The sequence below is a fragment of the Rhipicephalus microplus genome, chromosome 1 (assembly GCF_043290135.1).
Source record: "Rhipicephalus microplus isolate Deutch F79 chromosome 1, USDA_Rmic, whole genome shotgun sequence".
Lineage (NCBI taxonomy): Eukaryota > Metazoa > Arthropoda > Arachnida > Ixodida > Ixodidae > Rhipicephalus > Rhipicephalus microplus.
This window is the reverse complement of record NC_134700.1, coordinates 300,340,755-300,367,253: the sequence shown is the minus strand read 5'-3', so window position 1 is coordinate 300,367,253 and position 26,499 is coordinate 300,340,755. Positions and strand designations below refer to the sequence as shown.

At 46.1% G+C, this 26,499-nt stretch overlaps 1 protein-coding gene across 1 annotated transcript in view; it reads right to left on the bottom strand.

Moving 5' to 3' along the window:
* LOC119159459 (beta-glucuronidase) overlaps positions 1–13,080 on the bottom strand; it is a 96,619-nt gene extending 83,539 nt beyond the window's left edge. Inside the window, exon 1 of the mRNA XM_037412221.2 lies at positions 12,829–13,080. Within this exon, the coding sequence (XP_037268118.2) occupies positions 12,829–13,071 (243 nt within the window). The 5' untranslated portion in view covers positions 13,072–13,080. The remainder of the gene's footprint in view (positions 1–12,828) is intronic.
* Between the last annotated feature and the right edge of the window lie 13,419 nt (positions 13,081–26,499).

The following is a 26,499-nucleotide window of genomic DNA, read 5'->3' as shown; positions in this document are numbered from 1 at the left end:
TGTGGCGCCGATTTGAATACTCAGAACTTATCACGGAAGCCACAAACTACTACAAAAAACTTGGTGCCTGGTGTGGTGTGTCATGAACGATACTTCTTTCTCCAAAGCATTTCTGGAAGATGCCAGCGTGGCCACACGGCGACTGGAAAGAGGTCTCCTTCTGCTTCCTTTCGCATACCTTATTTTGTTCGTTCTTTCTGCTTTTTCAGTGTTTCTAGAAAACGCTAAAGCTTCTACTGGAAGTAAGCGGCCGTCTTCGTTGTTCATGTGTGCCCCTCCTGCTTTGCGCTGGGCCACTGTAGCAAAACTGGAAAGCAACTAGCTTGAACCGCTAGTCTATTAATTAGAAGGTCGTTGAAGTAAGCGCCGCTATTACAGCGGTAACAACGATAGTTATAGCGCGAAAACAAAACGATGACACAGAGACAAGAAGGACATGAAAGACACTATCGTCATGCCATACCAACTAGCCCAAGCTGCCACACTTCTAGGCAACAACAAGTTCAGGAGCCTTGCTTTCTTTTTTGAGTCGGGCACACATGCTGACCGCTGTGGATAAAATCCTACCGCTTCACAATTCCTTTGTTTATGGTTCCAGCACTTCACTTGAACTATGTTGCATCTAGCATAGCTAACACTGTTGCCGCCAAGTATCCCGATTTCAGTGTGCAATGCGTGTGACTTTTGCTCTTGTACAGCATCGCTTTTTATTGTTACTGATATCTGTAAATATGTTGTTTTTAATAACTGTGTGGAGTGTAAGCCTTCTTTGTCATACTTTGATGGCACTCAGAGTACGGTGATAAGGTAACGGAAAATTTCATCGGAAGTTTTAATGCGCTGCACATTTCAAGCGTTATTCAGCACATTACAAATGTCTGTAGGGAGTATGACTATCCTCGACATGGAGAGAAGTATTTCAGTATCTGTATTGCTGCATCTGTATTTACAAAAGTATCTCAGTATCTCTATTTTTGGCATCGAAACCGTGTATTTTGATACCTGCATTCCGGAATACTTTTTCAGGTATCTCTGCCGAGCCCTGCTATAATAGCGAGACTAGAAAGGCTGAACTTGACTATTAGGAAGCCAACTTCTTATGCATAAAATTAGAACCAGCAAAAATATTGAAGCAAGTTAATTCTTTAACTGGAAGAACGAGCACATCAAGTACAGCTAAAGAAGTAAACGCTGGTAATATCGTTATAGACGGCACAGAATAGGCAAATGCATTCAAGCAATACTTTGTGAATGTGGCTGTGAGTGATGAAGAGGCAACGCAATATAAAAATGAGGCAAATATTTCTGTGAATTCTCTGGTACTAAATAAAGTATTATCAGATGAAGTCTACCGATATATAAAACAATTAAAGACGAACGCTCCGAGTGGTTATGATGACGTCAAGCGGCTCCAGTTTAAGCCGTGGCATCTGCTTTAGCCCAGTATCAGCATATATTATAAGCTATTCCTTTCTGACTGCAAGCTTTCAAAAAAAAAGTTAAGGTGGCCAAGGTTACACCCATCCATAAAGGTGGCAACGCTATAGTGACTTAACTAACTTTCGTCCGATATCCGTGTTACCTGTATTCTCGAAACTTTATGATAAATATATAAATACGTGCCTCATGAAATATCTTGAGAAATATAATATTTTATCACCACAGGACTTCAAAAAAAAAAACAAGACCACAAAAAACGCACTAATCAGCGTAAAAAGTCGCTTAATCGAAAAATATTGAAGATAAAATGTACAAGTTAGGTGTCTTTCTTGATTTGCGCAAAGCATTCGATTCTGTTGATCATGAAATTTAGCTGCTGAAATTAGGCCATCATCCAATTCACGGAGTAGTCTCCGACTTCTTTAAAAGCTACTTATCATCGAGATTCAATTTGTTAGCACAGACAGTGAAAAGTCCAAACATTTAAACATAAAGAATAATGAAAGGAGTTCCCCAGGGCTTCATATTAGGCCCCGCCCTTTTTATTTTATATATAATTGATATTACAGAGGTTCACTGCGTATACCTGAAATTAAAATGTTCGCTGATGGCGCAAGTATATTTTTCACAGGCTCCACCATCCACGAAGTACAAGCTTCAACAAATATATACCTCTCGAATATCTCAAGTTCGCTAACGAAAACAAACTAAAATTAAACACAGAGAGAACCAGATTTATTATGTTCACACCTATAAACAAGCGGATCAGTGATAATATAGTCATTTCATTCATCGATGAACGACTAGAACAACCCAGTACGCAAAAATTTCTTCGAGTGTCATTTCACGATCCCCTCTCATGGACGCCTCATGTAAATTGTCTCTTAGCAGATCTACCTCGTTCGGTAGAGTGCTTGAGTGAAATGGCTTTCCTTCTCCCATCCTGCTTATTTAAATTACTGTAATTTAGCTTGTTATACTGCTAACTTTTACATGAAACGTTGGTATAGGGGATAACAACTAAGACCAATTATGAGAGAGTATTAAACATACAGAGTGCGTGCTTCGTATCATAGAAAAATATAAAGGTCATCCCAAAGACCTATGCAGTCAACTGCTTTTTCTCAAACACGAAATTCCGCCTGTTAGAAAAGTATATGATTTTAAGCTGATGCAACATAAACATAACCTGAAGGATTTCTACCCTCGCACTAAATCAACTAAATATGGCTTCAGAACTTCCGCTCGCAAAACGAAGAAGACACGCACGCAAGTCATTCAATCGCTAAGCTTTCTCGAATTGAATATAGACTTAACCCTGGAAGCTAAAGTAATTAAATCTCATGTTAAATCACTTCTTTCCTCGACTGACGTCCCTGCATACTCGTCATTTACCCATAAGCGTACTTGTAAGCTGTGTTTTTGTTTATTTCTCTGATTGTTCACCGTGATTCTAATAGGGGATTGGTTTCAACACTGTTTTTTTTTCTCAGTACTAAGGGTATTCTGTTTAAATCCGTGTGAAGTTTGTAAACGGTGTATATAATTATATGATGATTTGATTTGTGGGGTTTAACGTCCCAAAACCACCATATGATTATGAGAGACGCCGTAGTGGAGGGCTCCGGAAATTTTGACCACCTGGGGTTCTTTAACGTGCACCCAAATCTGAGCACACGGGCCTACGACATATAATTATGTGTTACTGATGTGTAAATGTATATGACACTGACGCCGACTGTGTTGGTTAATAAGGGGTGAGACTTTGTCAGGCTTTTAGCCTTTAGTCTTTGCGTCCCGCAGGAAATTTGTGTGTTTTTCCCTTGCAAATAACAGATTTTGATGTTGATGTTGTTGATGTTTTAGTGCAGCTTTTATTCCCGCTATTCTTCATGTAGTATAAAACATGAATATAAATATTCAATACAAATTCATAATTTGTGCCAATTTTTGCTGAAACGAGTCTGTACCGTGAATAATTTGCCCTCAACACCAGCAAAAAAAAAGACAAGTTATTACTGCCCACCATCGTGGTCACCATTAAAAATACTTCCGGTGATGTTATTGGGGTTGAAGGGCTCCAAAAGGACTTGACAGTACAGTAGTGCACAAAGACACGTTCACACTTATATTAAAATTTCATGCTACGCATGGAAAAAGATACACTTAACATAAGGCACACGAGCTATTACGGCAATAGTTGTCTTTAGGCGATTAGTACCATCGCCGTGTAGGAGGTGACGTGTCACTTGGGAGCGGTGTGCCGCGTGGTTCACTTGCAGTGTCCGACGTGGGTTGCTCTTCTCCTTGGTTTGGCCCTCTGCCGCCGCAGCAGCATCACTCAGACACTTAGTCTCGCCCCGGCAGCACGCTGACGTCGTGCCAGCCCATCGCCTGCTCCCGGGACCATTCGCCCAACTGGCACGTTGGTTGGCCTCGTTCGTTGGTTGCCCAGCCCCAGCAACAGCAGCCGGAACAACCACGCAACGCCTAGTCCCCGAGCCAATCACCCAGCCGGACTCGACCACGAACGCTGGTTGACCTCGAACACGACCGTCGATCACCGCCGAAGGAACGGGTCAAGTTCTTTTGATATGTGGCGCACATCGACGCTGGTTGGTTGAACCCAAGAGGAATAGCTAAACCCGCGACGGAGAATCGGCCATGAATCGCGCGGCAGTGGGTTGGTTGGTTTCTCATCAACTTGGCGCAACCCATGCACCTAGCGAGATAGGCCATGAATGGGCCGGTGCCTTGCTTTTTAAATTCATTCACTTCTTGAAAGGAAGGGTTGAATTCATGAGGCAATATCGGTAATAATTTAAAGGTGTTGTATTTTCAAACGAACAAAAAGAAAACCTTGAAAAGCATAACATAATAAACACACACAAAAAGAAAAAAAGGCTATAGATAAAACAACTGACTTTATCTATGTTTAGAATACGATCCTTTTAGATTATCGTAAGAAATTTGTAACAGTGGTAGAAACGCCCCTGTGGCTGAAGCCAAATGCGATTACGTCAAATGAAAGAATTATTCAAAGAAGTGTCAAGTTTAAGTCCGACTTTCGTTGAGGTTCTTCTAGTTGTTTTTTCCTTTGACGTTTGAATTTTTGGCATGATAAAAAGAATGCTCCAAAGATTCACTCTCATTACTGTAAAGGCACAAAGGTGACTGTGCCACACCCGACCTGTGAAAGTATAAGTTCAATGAAGGGACTCGACAACGCAGCCTTGTAATAACCATTTTTTCCTTTCTCTATGAATGCCACTTGTTCTTCCAAGGAAACTTTAGCTGTGGATAGTCTCATGAAAACAAAAGAGATTTTTTGAAGTTATTAGCCGTTGTGCGTTTTTCAAAACCGGCTGCTGTGATATATTCAGAAGTAGGCAAAATAGGTAAAACAGGAGAACAAAGGGAAGATCCGCATGCAGATGAGCATGCAGATGAGCATCTGCATGCTCATTGAGAGCTAAACCTCTATGGCTTGATACCCAAACTAGTCGAACGAGTCGCACAAGTCTAGGAATGAGCGAGTAGAAAGTTTTTAGGTACGCGAAAATGTTCGTAAGCTTAAGGCAGTACAGACAGAAAAACAGCATGTTAGAACAATCACCGCTGATAGATCTTGCGGCACTTTATGCAATGCTGGAACTATTGCCAGTAGCTCAGCTTCGTAAATAGGGGTAAAGTCGGGTAACCGAATTGAGAAAACCTAATCTAGAGAGGATGATACGATTCCTACGCCAGCCTTCTCTTTATAAACGGAAGCGTCAGTCGCTATCACAATGGTTGTTTCTAGTTTCCAGATTGACCAAATGATCTTCCAAAATGCCATTTATATACTGATATGGTATTTTTTGCATTCTTGGGACATATAAAATCAAATTCAATCCTAATTGCTTCAACAGTGTAGACTACAAGTATTTTCCAAAGGTTAACTCTTAAGGGGTCCAAAAATTTCTGTGCAAATATTACCTGAGGGCACCGTAATTTATACCATTGGTTGTTGAAAAATGAGATCTGCTGGTTAATGAACACATACTGTGACCTGCTCTGAGGGGATGCATAGATTTTAAGGAATTTTCGTACTGTTAGAATATGAAATCTTTTGATAAAAGATGGCAGGCGGGATTCTTCATATAGGATATTGTTCGCAACATATTTAGGTAGCCCTAGGCATATGCGTAATGATTCGCGTTAAACAGAATCAGCGGTCGAGTTTTGTAAGCCGGAGCGCCAGAAAACAAAACACAGCCGAATTTTAATATCGGTCGAATGTACGTGCAATATATCATGGTGAGCACGTCTCTACGCAAACCAGCTCGATAACTACAGAGTCTGCGCAGAATCCCAAAAGCACTTGTTCCTTTAGTAGCCATGTTTTTTATGTGAGGACTTCAGTTAAGTGTTTCGGTGTAGGTTACCCCTAAATACCTAACTGACTCGGCCTGAGGTATGACATGTGCGTATATTAGTGAAATTCACACTGGGGAATTTTGTGCGAAAACTATGATTGTGCTTTTTTTAATATTGAGGGATTAGTTGATATACTCTAGCCACGTTTCCATGCTATTCATGTATGTCTGCAGAATCAGGTACAGTGGGTGAATGTCCACCGACGCAGCAAAAAATGCAATATCATCAACATACACATAGACCTGTACATCTTGCTCTATGGGAATGGTACGTAGCAGTACATTAAATAATAAAAGCGATAGTACTGACCCTTGGGGTAGACCTCTCGTTTGCCTATATATTGAAGAGTTGACACCAGATTGCGAGCAGTAAAATTCTGTGTCACTTAAGGAAGCATAGATCCGGGCCACAAAGTATTGAGGCAGTCCTAAGTTCTGATGCGAATCTATCAGTTTTACATGCTCCACGCTGTCATAAGCTTTTGTGATATCTTAGGTTACCAAAGTGGAATATTGTTTCTGATATCGAGCTAGCTGAATTCCGCTTTCGATATCAACGTGCGCACACCAAATAGGCCAACCACGTCTGAATGCAATTTCACATGGGCTCAGTGTCATTTTAGGGGCGAAGCTCTTTAAAGCAGCACTCGTTCGTCCCTCGTAGTAGTGCGTAACACGTCTTACGCTTTGACCTGCAAGGTGGTGCCGGTGGGAAATTTCTCCTGTGCGTTGTTGAACAATAAAAATTTCGCAGCGTGCGCGTTAACTAAAGGCCGAATTCTCCTGTCTCTCATTCCCCATTAGCAGCCATTGGCATGTACATTGAGCACTATCTGACAAGAAAGGGTTGCTACGTTTTACTCGCTGGGCCATGATTACAGTGAACTAGTATATATCATAAATGCGAGGTGCTTAAAGGTGGGAAGTAGACACGAAGCGCAAGCCGTAAGAAAGTGTGCGTGTGCCACCTCTCGTTTATTCCTTGAAATGTCCGTTGGATGGCGCTGCTTCTATATGCAGAATATAAGATGAAAAGATGCGAGATGGTGGTACTTGGAGTGTTGACTAGATGGACGAACGGCCACACAGACAGACGCATGGACTGACACATCTGTGGCTGCACGGACGGATGGACACATGAACGGACGCAGGGGTGGAAGCTTGGATGAACGCAGGGAAGGATGCACGGATGGACGAGTGGACGCACGAACAGATGAACGCACTGACAGGCGGATGGACACATGGACTGTCACGCAAATGGACGCATGGACGGACGGAAGCAAGAACGAATGGACGGACGGATGCTTCGCCCACTCTTCATCATTCACGCCGTGGTGGATATGCTGAATTTTTTTCCCGACATTCATCGATCTATACGTCTATATAAAATTCTTTCGACGAGTTTTACTAGGTTCAATGTAAGTGCAAAGTGCCTGATATTAGGTAAACCCAGCGCCTTGCTTTTTAATAATGGAATCACTTTTGCCATTCTCTAATCGGTTGAAATCCAAGAACTTCTAAGTGAGTGATTCGAATGGAGAATCCCTCAGCTTCGTCATGACCCTTTCCCCCGTTCATGTTATTAGATCAGGCAACGACGACTCAAGCATCTGATTTGCCTGGTTGGCAACGGTGGCATAGCCACGTGAGCACTCAGAGAGAACGTATCGGGCCTCACGCCGGGAGTATCGTTGTTGTTCGATGATCTCTAGTAGTTGCAACTCATATGTCCTCATAGGGCAACTTTCATCGTCAGCTGCGTTACTTCCTCGGCATAGACAGCATCTCACCTCTTGGGTTGAACATTCATCGGGTTTATGCTGTCAGTACATGTGCGACACCTCACATCCGATCAACATCCCTTGAGGGTATGCCCATACCTTCAGTATTTGTTGTATTGCAGCGGGCGAGGGGATAGCGCATCAACACAATAAATTAATGGCCATGCCTTAACCTCGCTTGGTCGAGCCGTGCCGGCAAAAGCCGTGATCACGTATTCTGTGGGGACCTTCTTGTTCTCAACGTTTCGCGAGCATTGAAATACAGAGACTGCTCCTGCAGCCGCAAACATTTCAAGTATTTCAGGTGGTGTAAGGCTTAAATCCACTCCTCGAACTAGTCCCTTCACACAGGCCAAATGAACAGGCCCAAAAAAGCTCACCGAATTTGTGGCAAACGTTGTGCATTTTAGGAAATCTGTGATGCAGGCCTGGTACGGCGAGCAGCAAAGGATGCCTCCACGTCCAAATTGACGCACCTCAGTAATCATTTGGCAATAGTTAGTTGGAAATCTTCCGGAGTTCTTCCTGAATTAGTTTCAAATTTTTCAAGCGAATAGACTCGCAATTGGTCGGAACCAGGGCCACAGGAACGCTCTTCAGACCACTGTACAAAAACAAATCGATTGGCAAATCACTGTTAGGGAGGGAAGCCGACCAGGCAGAATGTGCCTGGCCGGGAGAGGGGAGAGACATCAGGTTGATATGCTTAACAGCATCGCCCTATCCGGCCGCACCCCCAAAATAGGAAGCACCAGGGTGCCCTTGAAGTAGCAGCGGAGGTAGATCCCGAATTGAAACCGGCTGCTCAGGCCTCAGGAAGCACCGGAACAAACATCGAGGACAGCGAGGATAGAGGAAAGAGACGGCTCAGCAGGAACACCGTCGAACACCGACCGGGACGATCAAGCAGAAGCGTGGATCTCATCCAGCGTTGTTCTAGAACGAGCAGCTCTGAAAGAGCGCTCTTCGAACGCCAGTGTCGACAACGGCGGCGATCATGGGGAATCAGCTTCTTGCTCGAGGCGCTGTCTTCTTCCGGTGGGATTCACGAGCTGTCCTCACCACCACACGGCACATATGCGCACTCACAAAACATTTTCACCACCAACCGAATGACACAGTCTCTTCAAGACCTCCCTTCATTACTTCATGTAATAGTACACAGTACTATGCTGGGGTGTCAGCCATCTTATTTATTTCTAACCTCTTCTTCCTCCTCGTCTCCCCCCAACCCTGCCTCACGTCCACGTACACTCCCCCTCTTTGAAGACTCATCCCTCCTGGGGTGATTCTTGAAAACGTTTCCAATGGTCGCAAACTCCAGCACACCATCATTGTTGGTGTAACCGACCCTTTTGAGAATGCCATGTTGCACTGCGATCTGCACCACGCGATAAGGTCCCATGTACACCTGCTTTATGCCGGGAAGGCCTTTTCTGACAAGCACCAGATCGTTCAGTTGTATGTGAGGTATCCGCGTGTTGTGGCGACGGTCAAAGTTCCTCTTCATACTTTCCCGGTATCGCTGGTAGGCTTCCGAAGGTTTTCGTTTTTCGCACAATTGCAGGCGATCTGCAATGCAAAGTTCTTGATCAGCAGGAAGCACTGGTACCTTTCCGAAAGCTGCAAAATATGGACTACAGCCGATGCTCGCAGTGTGCGACCGATTGTGATGAGCGACAGCTGCCTCCAAGCAGCACTTCCATCCACCCTGAAAACCGGGATACATTGAAATTAACTGCTTCAAATCCCGAATGATTCTTTCAGCCATGCCATTTCCTGCAGGATGGTACGGAGCGCAGCGTCGCAATACCACTCCTCGTTCCTTCGCCCAATCTTGCAAACGCTGACTGAGAAACGCTGGCCCATTGTCTGATATTACTATTTTCGTAATCTTGAACATCTCCCGACTCAAAAGAGCGATCACACTATTTGCGTCTTCCCTTCCCGGCCGTGCAGCCACTATTCTTGTGCACTGGTCTATTGCCACTAGGAAAGACTGCGTTCTTCTTACTCCTGCAGCCTTCTTCTTGAGCTCTGCGAAATCCAGATGAATGACTTCAAATGGTACGTCGGAGTGTTGAGGCAAAACCATCTCGTCTGTTCTCTGAAGGTACTTGGCTTTGTTAACTTCACATTGATGACAAAACTGAGCGTACCTTTGAACGTCCTCTTTCATGTGTTTCCACTGGAAACGCTGACGAATCTTCTGATATGTCCTCCAAAAGCCGTCATGTCCACCTGAGTGCGGGGAGTCGTGATAGAGCTCCAAAATTTGAGGCACCATTGTTTCTGGGACTGTGAACTTTCCATTATGGAACTTTAGTTCTTCAGTTCCCTCCCACAACAATGTTGCATTGACAAAGGATACGGGTGTTGCAGTAGGTCTCCAGCTTGCAAGCGGGCGTCGTTCCTCAGCTCGTGTGGCCCCGGTATTCCTTACAGCAGGTGTCATGGGTGGACGTTGGGTTCCTAGGTCCTGGAGGTAGAGGTTTCGCATTCCCTGCAGAAGTTCTTCGACCGTCTTGGGTCCTCGCATTTGTATTTGCTTCTGGAGGTCCGGACTTAAACCATGAATGATAAGCGGAACCACAGACGTCTCAGGCAAAGATGAGTCCGCCAGCTGTAGCAAGCGCCTTTTCTCATAAAAATTGCCGAGTGCAGATCCAGACCTGTATTTGAACGTGATTGCTTTGTCCCATAGCAACACCTTGTTCTCGCTGAAGGAGCTCAGAAAGCTTGCTTTCCACTCTGTCCATGGTTTGTTGCTGTGAGCGTTGGGACGCCATTCGTACCAACTCTTTGCTATGCCCGATAGGAATAGTCGCATGTTTTTCACTTTATCTTCGTCGCTGTGCCAGTAGTTTTCATTGCATGCATACTCGTAAAACGTGAGCCAGGACTCGGGGCTAGTAGACTCTCCGTCTAACATGTCTGGCTTCACTTGTTCGCGACTCGGTCTGCTTAATCTTTCCGTCACGTTTACAAGCAAGCGCATTAAATAATTTTGCTGCCTATTCTGTTCTTGGCGCAGTTCAAGAAACTTGTTGATCAGCTCGATGGAACTGTCAGGCGAAGCAGCGGTAGCAGGCTTCGCGTCGTTTCTTACTGGAGTCAGCACGAAATTCTCATAATCCTGAAGTTTCATGTTGATCCTCACCGTTCTTTTAGCAAGTAAATGGTCTGGGGCTATCTTCATTTTAGTGCTTATATAGGAAACAAATGCGTCAGTGGTCACTGCTTCCGGAAGAGCTAGTTCCTCTTCATCTTGAGGCATTGCGGTCAAGATCCGGATGCCACCGCGTTGATTTGCTCCAATGGTGAAGTCCACCCACATCTTGAATGTCCGCACAGAAAGTATAAGCGGCTGCGCCAATTTGTAATAGTACACAGTACTAAGCAGGGGTGTCAGCCATCTTCTTTATTTCTAACCTGTTCTTCCTCCTCGTCTCCCCCCAACCCTGCCTCACGTCCACGTACACTTCAATTAGGCAGAAAGGATAGTTTGAGATGTTCTTGTGACACGCTACGGCTTCGTTGCTTAGAACTGATGTCTGTAAGGTGCATTCCGTTCTGGTATGCTGATTGTATGCACATGTTTAGTTATTGAACGGCTTTTGCAGCACCATTCCTGTGAAATACACAAAACTTAGAGCTACCCTGATGTTGCTGGAATACTCATCTGTATAGCTATGTTCACAGCCTCCTAGCGCAGTACTCCAGGATCTCTCCGTTCTACGATGCACGTCTTTTAGAAGGTTGACATTACAGCAAGATGGCAAGCTGGGTTAGTTTAATTACGTTAATATTTGATAATTTCGTTGAATACACGGACAGAAGAGGCTCACAAGGACAGCGCTTACTCTCATAACAGATTTTTTTTAATCTGATAGACAGATATGTAGAGTTTAACGTCCCAAAACCACCGTATAATTATGAGAGATGCCATAGTGGATGTGTATTACTCAGAAAAGGTATTTATTATGGTTAAATGGTTTTTCGCGCTTGTGCAATAGCGGAGAGAGCAACAACTCGTTTTTTTTTGCGACATAAGCTTACACGTGCGACAGTTGAGTCATACCACATCTGAAAGAGGGGACATGACTGTGTTGGCCAAGCCACAATTGTGCTGCACGCTAAGGAATACTCGTATTTAGGCACCTAGTACTTGCGACATCTAGTAAATGCCATGCAACATAGAAAAGTTTGCCATCCTAATACGAAAGCTTTTTGGTACTCTGTTGCACATGGGCGGAGAACCGTGTATCTTGTGTAAATGACCTTTCTGATTAAAAAAAAATGTTGTGAGAGTAAGCGCTGTCCTCGTCAGCCTCTTCTGTCCGTGTTTATTTTGTATACTTCAACGAAATTTTCAAATGTAAGTCAGGTTCTTATCCAATAAATATCAACGCATGAACTCTGCTTCCAAACTTTGCAACCGTGCCAACCTTCACACCTTAGAGTTTAAAACAATGTTTGACCGCTTAAAATTTCCATTTCTCATCATTTGTAATCAGGTCAAAATTAACTCATTAGATTTCTGTGTAATTTTTCCAGATCCGCACTCTAGACATAAACACAGTTTATATATACATCCACCAGCCACCCGAAACGAGGCATTTAAATACAGCTTCTTTGCGAAGGCAAATAAAAAATGAAACGAATTACCAAACCCAGTCGAGATGTCTTCCCTTATCACAGCTTTTCCTGTAGCTTTAAATTCACTTATTTTCTCTGAAACAGATGCGTCATAGTACTTTTTTAATTACTTTTTATTCCTGTCTTCACGATGTCACTGTATATTCCCTGTCTCCCCGTGAATTTGTGTTTTCAACGCACAGACTGTAAATATAAATGCCTGTGTTTTATTTTTGCGCATGGTAATGTTTGTGCAAATGCCTGTGTACGCTGTATGTCTCGTTTTGTTACGCATTTCATGCCGATTTCTTCTATTTATTTCTTGCTCTAATGTCAGCATAAAAGGGTATGCGATCTTGTAAAATTGTATGCGTTTTTCACTCCTGTAAAAATCCATACTTGGGGCTGACAGTATTACCAAACAAACAGATAAACAAACGAACGAACAAACAAATATATGTAAGAAACATATAAACTGATGCATCAGGGAAAAAATAAAAAAGAAGCAAAAGGTAGCGATGAAAGGCGAGGAGCTACTCGGCCATACGAACCAGTGAAAGTGGTTGCTGGAACCATTTCTTGACGAAGCCTTCCTGAGGATCAAAATCGCTGGATGCACGAAAGTTCCACACCCCGTCCAAAAGTTTCACCTCCCTTGTCTCCGACTCGCGCGGGTACAGCGCCGAAACAGCGCCGCATGCGGCCAAGGCCGCGAGCAGTGCTAAAACGCGCTCGATGTTGTCCACGAACATAGTTGTTCTCCGAAAGCAGCCGAATCGTCTTCCTGCGAGCATCGGTGGAACCTCGAGAGCCCCGTCTCCCTAGCTTATCGTAAGCGCGGTGCTCTTTTCTATCGTTCTTTTCGGATGTTCAGATACCCCATATCGTTGTCTCCGAAAATGCTCCTTGGAAAACCGCCGGGTCAGCTCCTTGTATACGGCCGTATCTATTCGAACAAAATCGCAACCCTCTCCTACGTTTTTGACTCTAGTGACACGCTGTGATAAGGAGTGTCTGGTTTCCCATCAAAGTTTGAACAATACGTGTATAGCCTCTAACAAAACAGGGCTTGCAATTATGGACATAAGGAGGAAGTGAGGACACCACAAACGCCTACAGAAAAATTATCAAGCGAAAGTAGAAACAGGTGGCCCCGGTGTTTGGTTTCAACCTTATGTGCCACTGAAACCTTTCACAATTGTTGGTTACAGTTTCGTGCTCCTTCATGAGGTTAGAAACACGTTTGGCCTGGGTTTACCACAGTGTTTATTTCACATGCCGCACATTGTGCCTCGCATCATCATGGTCATGGAGGAGTCTAATGAGCCGTTGAATACTTTTCGCAATGCGTTAATCATGGTGGCTGTTCTCGAACCACAGACGGCCGCAGACGTCGCAGCCGACGCCAATGTGCCGCTGGAGAAACTCCCGGCGAACGCTCTCCCGCAGTCATCACACTGACGCCGCAACCACGTTGCAAGCGTTTGACATCGCGAGATAATTTTGTGGCGTGGTTGGCACGATCCGTCTGCCACCGGCGCTTGAATTTCCGTTCGCTATTTAGCGTGGCTTGGAAGGCTGGTGAATCATGGGTACGCAGTTGCTGCCGGCACTCGGCCTCCCGTACCTGTTTTTGTGCCAGGACTGCACCATCGGCCTGGCAAATGCGAGCTCTCTCCCGTTTCCGCAGCGCTCGTGACACCGCTGCTGCACAGTTTTATAGCTATATATATAGCTGTATTATGCTCGAGAAGTTGGTGGGGCTGCACTTCCGATGGAGGCGGAAATGTTGTAGGCCCGTGTGCTCAGATTTGGGTGCACGTTAAAGAACCCCAGGTGGTCGAAATTTCTGGAGCCCTCCACTACGACGTCTCTCATAATCACATGGTAGTTTCGGGACGTTAAACCCCAATTATGAATAAAATCAATCAAGTTGGAGGGGCGCCGCCTGGTGGGAGGCTTGCATCACGTCACGGCACGGACTCTTGGAATATTGCTGTGGCGCGAAACACGCGCTCCCTTCGAACGCTGTTGCGCAGCCAGTGTTCAATTTTTGCTTGTCTCACGCTTAAATTCATGCCGGAAGCAGCATCGATGAATTTCGCGGCAAAACAATGAGAAACTACACTTAAAAAAAACATTCGAAGCATTTCTTAGAGAACTTCGGCGACTTAGAGCGCGTATCTATCTATCTATCTATCTATCTATCTATCTATCTATCTATCTATCTATCTATCTATCTATCTATCTATCTATCTATCTATCTATCTATCTATCTATCTATCTATCCAACGACTTTAGCTCTCCTGGCCGTTTCTATAATGGTATGGATGCCAAACTTGGCATGGCATAACATGACTGTATGAATAACATATTAAGTCATAACATGAAAATCATGACGTGTATGTCATGAATGTCATGATTTACATTTCATTGTCCTGCAGCTCTTGTGGTGGTTTCATTCACATGGCGTGTTGCAAATCTGGTATGGTGTGACATGATTTCATGCCGAACACAAGCGATAGACCCTAACAAGAAAATCATGACATGCTTGTCATGTAACAACATGATTACATGCCACGCTCATGATACACTCGTGGTCGTTTCGCTAGCGTCACATACACCAAATTTGGTATTACGGTACACGAATACATGACGAATGTATGTGACTGGTGCAAACGTGATAATCATGTCATGATAAGCATGCTCGTCATGTAACAACATGACTACATGCCACGCTCATGATGCACTGGCAGCCATTTCGCTAGCTCCTCTTATACCGAATTTGGTATTACGGGACGCGAATCGATGGCGAAGGTATGATACTGGTGCAAACAAAAAAATCCTGACATGCGTGTCATTTAACAACATAATTAGATGCCACGCTCATGATGCACTCGCGGCCGTTTCGCTAGCGTCACATATACCAAATTTGGTATTAAGGTGCGTGAATCGATGACGAAGGTATGATACTGGTGCAAACATAGTAATCATGAGATGCGTGTTATCTGAGAACATGACTACTAGCCACAGTCTAGGCGCCAACACATTTCAACGTGACGCGGTGCGCGTGCTCGCCGGCGTTCATTTCGTCGGGTCACGCCGGCGTTGCCACGGCAGGCGCCGGTCTTGCCATATACTCGCAGGCACGCGGCGCGCTGCTTTGCTTTGATGAATGCGCGTTTTAGCACGTCCGGTGTCCCTCCGTCACGAAAAGAGGGAGACGCAGTGTTGTCTGGGTAACGCATCAGCATAGAGCAATGTTACTCTATGGCATCGGCACGAAATGCAGCACGTTGCGTTTCGCGCTGGTTGCCATCGGGCCGCGCCGACAGACGCTGGTCGCGCCTAGCGTCACACTATAGAATGCTCGCGTTTTGTAAACCTAGCGTCGCTGTGCCCAGCGTGTGCACGCGTCAACGCTACATTGGAGTATATTGGGCCTTTCATGGTGCGCTCGTGGCCGTTTTAATTGCTAGCTCCGCATATACTAAATTTGGTGTTACGTGACGTCGTTAGATGACGAAATATATAACTGGTGCAAACATGATAATCCTGACACGCGTGTCATGTAAGAACATAACAACAAATCACGCTCATCGTGTGCTCGCGGCCGTTTTGCTAGCTCCATATATTAAGTTCGGAATCACGTGACGTGAATAGATGACGAAGGCAAACGACACATCCAAAAATGATAATCATGACCCGGAAGTCATGTACGGCATTATTTACCTCCACCTTGTGACGTTGTGGTGATTTTAAAGTGAGATATCAACCTTTCTCATTCGTTCTTCACCTATCATCGATTCCCACTGTACTTGGAATCTGCTTTTTTTTTTTTCTCACGCTTAGTCCGCTATCGCATCCCGGGTGCACAGCACAGCGCATATCCCAGAATATCACCAAGCTTCTCACGTCGCGACAACCAAGTAAAGGCCAAACCTCATGAGCGCGAAAATGCACGCGACAGCGACAAGCGACGCGACGTAGATCGGCTTCGCGCGATCAGTCGCTAGCGCAGGCAAACCTCATTCACGTGACGGCTTCGGCGAGCGAATTCCACTGTTGCAGGCATGAGGCCGTCTACTCGCACCAAGAAAACCGCGTAGCGAGCGCTATGCAATTTAAAAATAAGATATATCGTTGTGTAATGAAACGGAAAGTATTTATTATTGCCTTGCAGCACTTTTTTATATGCACATGCGTAATAAACATTGCGTTATTTCTTGTTGCGCATACGTGACTCGGGCAGGGTCACGTGCACCTATGTAGTCTTTGTCTTTTCCGGTATTTCGCTATTGGCTGCTTGAGCCCAGCACTTCCGGGCGATGAGCGACGGTTTCCAAATCTGGAGAACCGAGCGATCGCGCGAAAACGAGCACGCGACACGTCGCGCGAACGCCCTGTCGTCGCTGTCGCGTGCATTTTCGCGCTTATGAGGTTTGGCCCTAACACACTCGCACACGTGGCGGCGCTGTTGCCACGGCTTTTGTTGGCGATAAATCACAGACGCTCACACTCCACAACACACAGACGCTCCAATTCAGACTCCACTTTCACCTTAATGCACACGAATGACTGTGACTACAATTGTCGAGAGTGGTCACCCTCAGGCGATGTGCTTTGTGCTTCCGAGTTACTTATGAAGTAGGCGCCGAGTTGCTGCTACATGCTCCCAAGACGACAGAATGCGATAAAGCTCTACCACTTCAGTGCGCTTCAAACACTGCAAAATCAGCGACGTCACCATTGAATGAGAGGAGGCGCTGCGGTCACCGAGGTGAATGGACGCTCTTCACGTCGGCTCCGTTCTCATAGAATGATTTCGCAGCGAATACAGCCAGGCACCACTCGGATTTATATACCATGTGATTCTTCTCGTCACCGGGAATCCGAAGAGACCATATTCTAAGGTGGGTGATCATTTTTCGAGATTTTACGACCGAAAACCAGCCCCCACCAAGCAGCGTCTACTATTCCTACGACCGGCGCTCCGCGTCGACTGGGGCGACCTCACGATAGCTGCAGGCCTCGGCGTTCACGCCATACAGGCCGTAATCATCAATAATGGAGGTATTGCAGCAGAATGAAGACGCCATCCAATGGGAAGACGAAGACGTCACCCAACAGGAAGATGACACAGGCAACGGGTGGACAGAAGTTCGAAACAGAAAACGTGCGAAGAAAGGTAGCCAGGAACGCCGTGGTAGCCCTAGTCCTACCCGAACACCTAGAACGCGCGGTGCAAATCTGATATCCCGGATAACCAGGGCCAGAAAAATGCCAAGACTGCTGACAGGCGACTTCAAGATAACTATAAGGCCAAGAGGAGGACTGCAGCTATCCAAGCTCAGCTTGACAGAGCTAGACAAAGCTGTGTATGAAGCGGCCGAGATTCCTTATGAAAAAAAAAGAGACGGACACGATTTGTCCGAATAATTTTCAGAACATCTTGGTCGTTAGCACCCCAAACCAAGACCATGCAGACAAGTACCAAGGCATCAAGCACATCAAAGCCAACGACAAGTTGTATGAGGTGGGAGCATACGAGACGGCCCCGGAACTGACTGCCAAAGGTGTAATCAAAGGAGTTCCTTTGAACGAAACCCCATGGGACATCACTGCAGCTATTATTACAGCCAGAAATCCTACGGCAATCGCAGCCAAACGTCTTGGCAACACCACGACAGTGATAGTCCTTTTTGACGGCAGCAGAGTCCCGACGCACGTTATGTACAGAGGAGTGCTCACACGCTGTTCACTATACAGGAAACAAGTTGACTTTTGCAAACAATGCAACAGACTTGGGCACAGTAGTGACGTGTGTTGAAGGCCAAACGACAAGCTATGTGCAGGTTGTGGAACGCCTGATCCGAGCGAGGACCACCCCTGTCAGCCACGATGTCAGCTGTGCGGCAAGGACCATCGCACGGCTGACAAACTCTGCAAGGCCAAGTTCAAGACACCCTACATCGTAAAACAACGCCAGTGGTTCCGACAACTTCAAGAGACGCTCGAGAAGAACTACCCCCCTACCACCAAGTCAACCGAACGCGGGAGGTCCAAATTCCGGACGAGGGCAACGCCTGGGTCCAGAACAAAGTCCTGGTCCTGCGCAACGCCCCGCGGCCACACCGCCCAGTCTCCAGGACCTAGAAGACGCACTACATCCCGTTTCAGATCCCGGTCTAAGGCAAAAGGTGGCAATGGCCATCAAGGGAACCTGGCATTCACGTTGAGCTGGTCAGACGTGCCTAAAGGGACGCGCTCTGAGCCTTCGGGGGAGACTGCGCATAATGTCAGTGATATAGCGGAGCTGAAAAAAGAAAACGCTGAGCTTAGAGAATTGATATCACAACTTACTCGGGAAATTCAAAGTCTTAAAAACTGCACAAATAGAACTTCTAGTCAAATGCGTTCCACGGCCCAAGAGCGCCTCGAAGAAATGCCAGATAACCGAATGGACGAGGACAGTACCCCGCCACTTCTTAATAGGAAAGCTCAGGTGTCTAATGACAAAACTACGACGCAAACCTCGAACATTAATCAAACATTGTCCGAAATACAGAAAACAGTTAAGGAACAAGCAGAGGCAACCAACAACCTCTCGCTTGCAATATCCATGATCATGAATAAACTAGATAAGCTCGAAGCTAACGTAGCCAATCTCAACCCTAGGACACCTCCGGTACTTCCAGCTACCAACCTTCCGATGAGCACTGAGGGCAATTCACACTTATCTCAGGGCACCACATAAGTGGCTATATCAACTAATTTCATGAGGCCTGCCTCCTTTCACCCTCCTCCCTCTTCGATAGTCAACTCAAAATATGGAAGCCCAGAAAAGGGACTTAATTATTCGGCAGTGAAATCGCAGGAGCGATGAGGGGAAGAGAGCAGTCCTGCAACAACACCTTAGAGACAGGACCAAACCGGATGTTCTAATTTTGCAGGAAACCCATGGTTTAGCTAAGCTACCGAGATATCAGGCGATCGGCCCCTCAACAGGGGATATTAGAACACTAACCACTCTAGTAAGGAAGGGCTCGTAGCAATCTGCCACGACACCCGCGTCACAGAAATTGAACATATACTCGTACAACTAGATCCTAAAAGAAAAAATCTCGGAGCATATTTATTCCGAATTTGTAAAGCAATCCCACACGCATATGACAACGCTTTCTTCTTCTTCTCTTTAAGAAGGCCGTAGATATAGCGGCACCCAATCCACTCGCCATAGGTGGAGACTCTAACGCTCCACACAGTGCTTGGGGATACGGATACGCAAGAGCCAAAGGAAAAACGCCATGGCAGGATATTCAAGAAACAGGCTTAACTCTCATCACTGACCCCAACTCCCCTACGCGTACGGGAACTGGGCTTGCAAGTGACACCCCTCCAGACTTAACGTTAGTTCGTAACGCGGGGACCGCTAAATGAAAAAACACATTCGATGATCTGGGGAGTGATCATCGAATATTAGAAATCAGGATAGAAACCATGACTGCCGTAAAAATTCAGAGACAAATTAGATGGACTGACTGTGATAAGTTTCGGAAAGTCAGAAACGCGAAAAGCAAGACCCTATCAGCAATATAGAAGATTGGATCAAAGATGTCAATAACGACGTCAGCGAGGCAACTAGAAGTATTCCTTCAAGTCCACCCCTAGAGCAGATTGATATCCGTCTCGCACACATGTGGGAGGCCAAGCAATCACTGCAGAATAGATAGCGGAGACAGAGGCACAACAGACCATTGCAGGAGCGCATAGCCAAGCTGAACAAACAGATCGAAGAACATTGTAAGCAGCTAAGCAAACAGCAATGGGACCAAGTTTGTAATAGTCTCAATGGCCAAATGAATGCTGGTCAGACATGGCGCATGCTCAAACACCTGCTAGACCCAGATAACACCAAATCAGCACACAAGCAAACCTTGCATAAACTGGTGCACCGGTATAACGGCAGTGAGGAGGACTTTATCGCGGAGGCTAGCAACACGTACATTCCCGCCGTGCCTGTCATAGAGCACGGACCATATTCCGGAGGCCCGAACGAGCTCTTAGATGAGGAGTTTACTGTGGCTGAAATCAGGGCTGCGCTACAGAAACTGAACACCAAATCTGCACCGGGACCAGACGGGATCACTAACAGAACACTACGGAACCTTGACGACCAAGCCATAGAGAACATCACGCAATATATTAACGAGTGCTGGACCGAGGGCTCTATACCAAAACAGTGGAAAAAAGCTAAAGTAATCCTCATCCCCAAGCTCGGGAAACCCCCGATCTATCGAATTTACGCCCCATATCACTAACGTCTTGTGCTGGGAAGCTGAAGAAACACGCTTTTCTAGACAGAATCAACACTTATCTTGAGGAGAACAAAATCTACCCAACTTCCATGTTGGGGTTCACACACGGCTCTCCACGCAAGACGCCATGCTGCAAATTAGGCAGCAGATTCTAGACAACAAAACAAGAGCTACCCGGGCGATCTTAGGATTATACCTTAAAAAAGCCTTCGACAAAGCATCGCATACGGCTATCTTACATCAGATCTGCCAATTAAGCTTAGGATCAAGAGCGTATAACTATGTCAAGGACTTCCTAACAGACAGAACGGCATCTATCGTAATGGGAGAACTGAGATCTGAGGAAAGGCTTATAGGCAGTGCTGGTACCCCGCAGGGTTCGGTCATATCGCCAATGCTGTTTAATCTCATAATGATAGGACTCCCGGTGCGGCTGAACTCAATATACGTAATAAATCATTCTATATATGCAGATTATATCACCATCTGGGCGTGTGAAGGTAGTGACGGAGAGATAGAACAGAGACTACAGGAGGCCGTCATCACTATTGAGGAGTATCTTGAAGGTACTGGCCTGGAGTGCTCGCCGGATAAATCCAAACTCCTCCTCTATCGCCCCACGCTTAAAGGCAGACCACCCAAGGGATACAACTGGGACCGTGCTTACGAAGAGATCCAAATTCACGCCAAAAACGGCAGGACTATTCCTATAGTGCAACAAATCAGAGTCCTTGGACTCATCATCGAGCCTAAGGGTACAAACGGTGAAACCGTCAAGAGGTTAGTAACCAAACTCACCAACGCAATACGGCTAATCAAGAGAGTCACCAACAAACACCAAGGCATGAAAGAGGCTAACATCATCAGGCTTATTTATTCATTCGCCATAAGTCACATTATATACGTAGCGGCATATCTAAACTGGAATACAGCCGAAAAACTCAAAATCAACGCACTCATACGAAAGGCGTACAAACAAGCTTTGGGCCTTCCAGATAGCACCAGCAACGAAAAACTGTTTCAACTGGGCTTACATAACACTTTAGAGGAGCTGATAAAAGCGCAACAGATTGCCCAGTTGGAGAGACTAGCCAGCACGCGCACAGGACAGAGTATCCTTGACAAGTTGGGGATAAATTACCATAGGCAACAAGGAAGGAAAGTGTCGGTTTTGAAGGTGATCAGGGAAAAGATCCAGGTCCCCAATCTGTCCAAAAACATGCACCCCGACTTTAATCAGGGCAGAAGAGAAAGCCGCGCTAGAACTCTGCTTAAGGCCTACGGCAGAGACAAGGAAGCGTTGTTTGTAGACGCAGCGGAGTACCCTAGTCACAAACCCTACGTTGCGGCAGTAACAAACACTGACCGCAAATGCGTAAACGCGTGCTCCATACGCTCGGATAATTCCGAAATCGCGGAAGAGGTGGCTATTGCACAGGCCATAATTTCTCCAAAGTGTAGGTATGTCATCAGCGACTCACAGTCGGCAATTCGTAACTATGCACGAGGAAGAATATCTCCCGAGGCAGCCAACATACTCCTCCGCAAGGCAAATCTCATATCATCCGAGAAATTCGAAAAGAGGTATATTATAAGGTTCCCAGCCCACACCCCGTGTGCGTCGCTCATTCCCAACCTCAACGAGGAGGCTCACCGCGTAGCGCGAGGTCTCGCTTACCGCACTCGCAATGGAGCTTCACATGAGGTACTGGGAGGAGATGAGTGGTGGGAGAGGGACAGAATGTTTAGGTTCTGCGACATTATCCAATTCTACCAAAAGTCGAGGCGCAGATTTCCACCACCTAGCACCACATTAGACAGATCTCAGGAGGTTGACTGGAGGCGACTTCGAACTAGAACATTTCCCAACGAGAAGCACCTAAATCGCATCTACCCCGAACTATACCCAGATGACTCGTGTAAACTATGTAGCATGAGACGCGCCACCCTAGAGTATATGTTATGGGAATGCACACAGATACAGGACGCCAATGCAGTCTTTCCAGAACACCTTGGGGCGCGGTGGAGAGCCGCGCTGATCAGCTCAGATCGGGCAGATCAAATATGGGCCATCCAGCGAGCACGGGAGGCGGCTGAGAGGCAGGGTCTCTCCACCGCTCCTGGTGCGGCTTAGGCCCATGCCTCAATCCACTGGTTAAATAAAGTTTGCTCACCATCGAATGACGACCAGCGAGGATGATGCTGAGTGCGAGTCGATGAAGTAGCTTCTTGACGAAGAAACCACCACAGAAATATTCGGCAGATCCCACGTACCTGAGAATCAACGGTATGCGAAGCATGCGGAGGAAAAGTGAGACCGTGTCGCGATTTTTTGATTGAGCGACATGTCATGAAATAATGCTAAATATGTGTACAAATATTGCACGCACAGACATATGTTGAAGAGTTTCAGATGTTCATATAACCAGTTGTTTGCACTTTCGCAATGATGTCAACTGGAACATGCGTATTAGAAACCACAGAAGCTGATATAAAGTGCTCATGCTTGAGAAGATGCTCAGCCTGGAAGCTGCTACGTAAATGAACTTCAGCGCATGACACCTAACCACAATGGACGTTAACCCGACGTGACGGCTGTATCAAAAGAGTACGCATGTAATGTTTATAAAATCGCGTAGGCATCACTGTAACCACTATTGACGTTTCATGAATCTTAGCCTCTATTTGAAAAGTAGTCCCGAGACGTGGCGTTGCTCTTGGGTAGAATGCTTGACTGTGACGCCGAATGCTTGGGTTCGATTCCTGCTGGGACCTTGAAATTTGTTATTTGCATTCGTCGGTGGGTCAACGCTGCCCATGTCAGGTGTTTCTTAACATTGACATTTATTCAATGCTTTCGTGGGGTCGACGCTGCCGATGTCCGATCTTGCTTAACGTTCACACGTTAAAATAGCCGATGTGTGTTCTCGTCATTACTGGGGGTATGTACTAAGTGTCAATCACCTGTGGCACATACCCGCATACCAGTGGCGCATACCCACCCGTGGGTATGTGCCACTGTCTGGGGAGAAGTGTTTGATGACGTACGCGACTAGATTGTGACATTATTCATGTCTTGACCATCGGGTCATATTCGTCAAACCATCTTACCCCCCCCCCCCCCCCGCTAATTTTTGTTCACGCCAAGTTAAGGAGGTGACCACGAGAACACCCGAACGTAAGCGGCTGGATAGATGGATATATAGATAGATACGCTCAGAGCCACCGCAGTTCGCTAAGAAATGCTTCGGATTTAAAAACGGAATGAACTCCTTCCGGTCTCGGTGCAGCGGCACGTCACCCGTCGTCGCGAACGGCGTCATGCTGAATTTCTCATTGGTTAATCGTGATTGAAACGTCATAGCAAATAGCAGCCGCAGTTGAACACGCATAATACATACTGACTGTGGTACACTTTAGTTTTGTTGCGATAGCAAGTATATGGACACTCTTGGCTGGATTTCGCCGCCGCAGTCGGCGTGGGCGTCGATGTCATGCACCGTATATGTATGTGACGTATGAAGTGATGGTTGGTAGAAGCTGAGGAGGAAGAAGTGTGCTATAGAATAAACATGGGGTATGAGCCAGGCCACCTCACCCAGTCATCATAGCGTCACACATCGTGTGACGTATGAAGTGATGGTTGGTAGAAGCTGAGGAGGAAGAAGTGTGCTATAGAATAAACATGGGGTATGAGCCAGGCCACGTCACCCATTCATCGTAGCAACACACAAGTCGACAGGATGAAGACCTGGCCACCACTCATCAACCTCACATCATTCGCGAAGCCACCTGCAGTACGCCTCAACTGAATATCGACCACAGAAGAGGTGATCTCAGGCGCATTCAGTTACCGGCACCATGACAGCACCATCAGACGACGTTGACATCCCCAAGTACACCGGATCAGCGGACGACGGACCCGTACAGGACTGGTTCAACTTATTCGAGGTCCACGCCGCCGCTGCATCCTGGTCGGAACGGGAGATGATCACCAACTTCACTGACTACATCTCCGGTGAGACATTCAAGTTTTACCTGACACACATATTCGAAAACGACGAATCATGGCAAAAGATCAGGGAAGAGATGATTACCCGTTTCAAAGAATACGATGAAGACCGGTTCATACCTCATCAGCGGAAGGCTTTTCAACTGACCCATCACAGTTGCGCGAAGTCTTCCCGCAGTAAGCCTATTTTCCAAACGAGATCTCAGAGAAAATATACCACCATTGTACCATCATGTGACTCTTCCGAAAAAACGTCACGCATTCGAACACCGACTGGTAACGTGCACGTCGCAACAGACAAGGTAAAGCGTCCGTATACCGAAAGAAATCTAGAAAATGTCGCCAAAAAACTGAACCTAAACCCGCCTTTCCCAAGTGCAATGAAGTCGGCATTTTCAACGTGTTCACTGCACCACAACACTTCAGATTTTACAGAACCTCCCAAATGCCTTGATGCATCGTGTCACACACAAGGCCCAAACGGTTTCGAGCGTGTGACGGAATTTACGTGTGACGAGCTGGTGAATCCTCGCAATACCAGCCCCCACCCTGATGTTCTCGACCAGGGTCGTTCGACAGACATTTTCAGCCTAATCACGCTGCAAAACGAAAAACATACGCCATCAGAACCACCCGAAGCCAAGTCTGTTGTGCTCTCATCGTCAAGTGATAACACACATGTGAGTCAAAGCACTGCACGAATTTCGAATCCACCAACGCCGGCGCATTGTCAACTGACAGAAGCATTTACAATCAATGATGACTCACAACCATCTTGGGAGCTTTCGCATCAGTCTGTTACGATGCTTTCATCGCAAGACAAGCCCAGCAGTACAGTATCGACCACCGACTATCTACTGATCACATCACCATGCAAAGAAAAGCAGACTCATGTTCCTGAGAGATGCCCATCTGACCAACTTTCGCAACAAAACGAGCAATTTCAAGAAAGGCAACTCCACGAAACCCAGGAACTACAACGGCTACTCGAACAAGAACAGCGATCAAGTGAAACCTTCTCACGAGTACACTTGTGGCTTGAAGGTCATAAAAGACGTGCAGCTACCACGTGTACAATGAAGGAACAAAGGCATCATACCATCAGCTTCGGTTCTCGCACATGCAGGCTGCAAGCACTCGTTATGTCTCAGCCACGACACAGAAAGCAGCGTCTACGACGGAGAACTTCGTGCCTACGACATCCGACTCTCAAATGCTACAAGTACTTCGACCCTTGTTCATTCATGACGAGCGTCACTGTGTCATTAGTAATTTCTACGTTCAAGGCGTGCTTCAGTTGGCCAGAACGCAACAGCCAACCTCGCCCACCTGAGGTCTCCTAGATATCTCCGGACTGCCTTTCCTGTGAACATTTTGTGCAAGTGCATGGAACCGCCGTGTAGCATGGAACTACTGCATTTTCTGGCATTATTTTTTATTATAAGACTCCATTTGTTAATGCTTTCTAGATTGTAGCTCGCGCATTCTTTCGGGGGGAGGGGGAATCGTGTGACGTATGAAGTGATGGTTGGTAGAAGCTGAGGAGGAAGAAGTGTGCTATAGAATAAACATGGGGTATGAGCCAGGCCACGTCACCCATTCATCGTAGCATCACATGTATACGTATCTATATATATGAAAACCCAAAAAAAGAAAAAAAAACTGAAAAAGACTCTGGCGCACGGAATCGAACGTGGGACCTCCGCGCCGTGGATGTAAAGCATAAACCACTGAGCCACCAAAAGGTTTTCTTCTTTTTATTGCCTTGCATTTCAAGACTGTTCACATTTCACATATTTACATATTGGCCAAAATACAAATGCGTCACAAAATACGCCCACAAAATTCATTGAAGTGCATACCTTCAGCTTTCAGCTGACTATTGATCAATA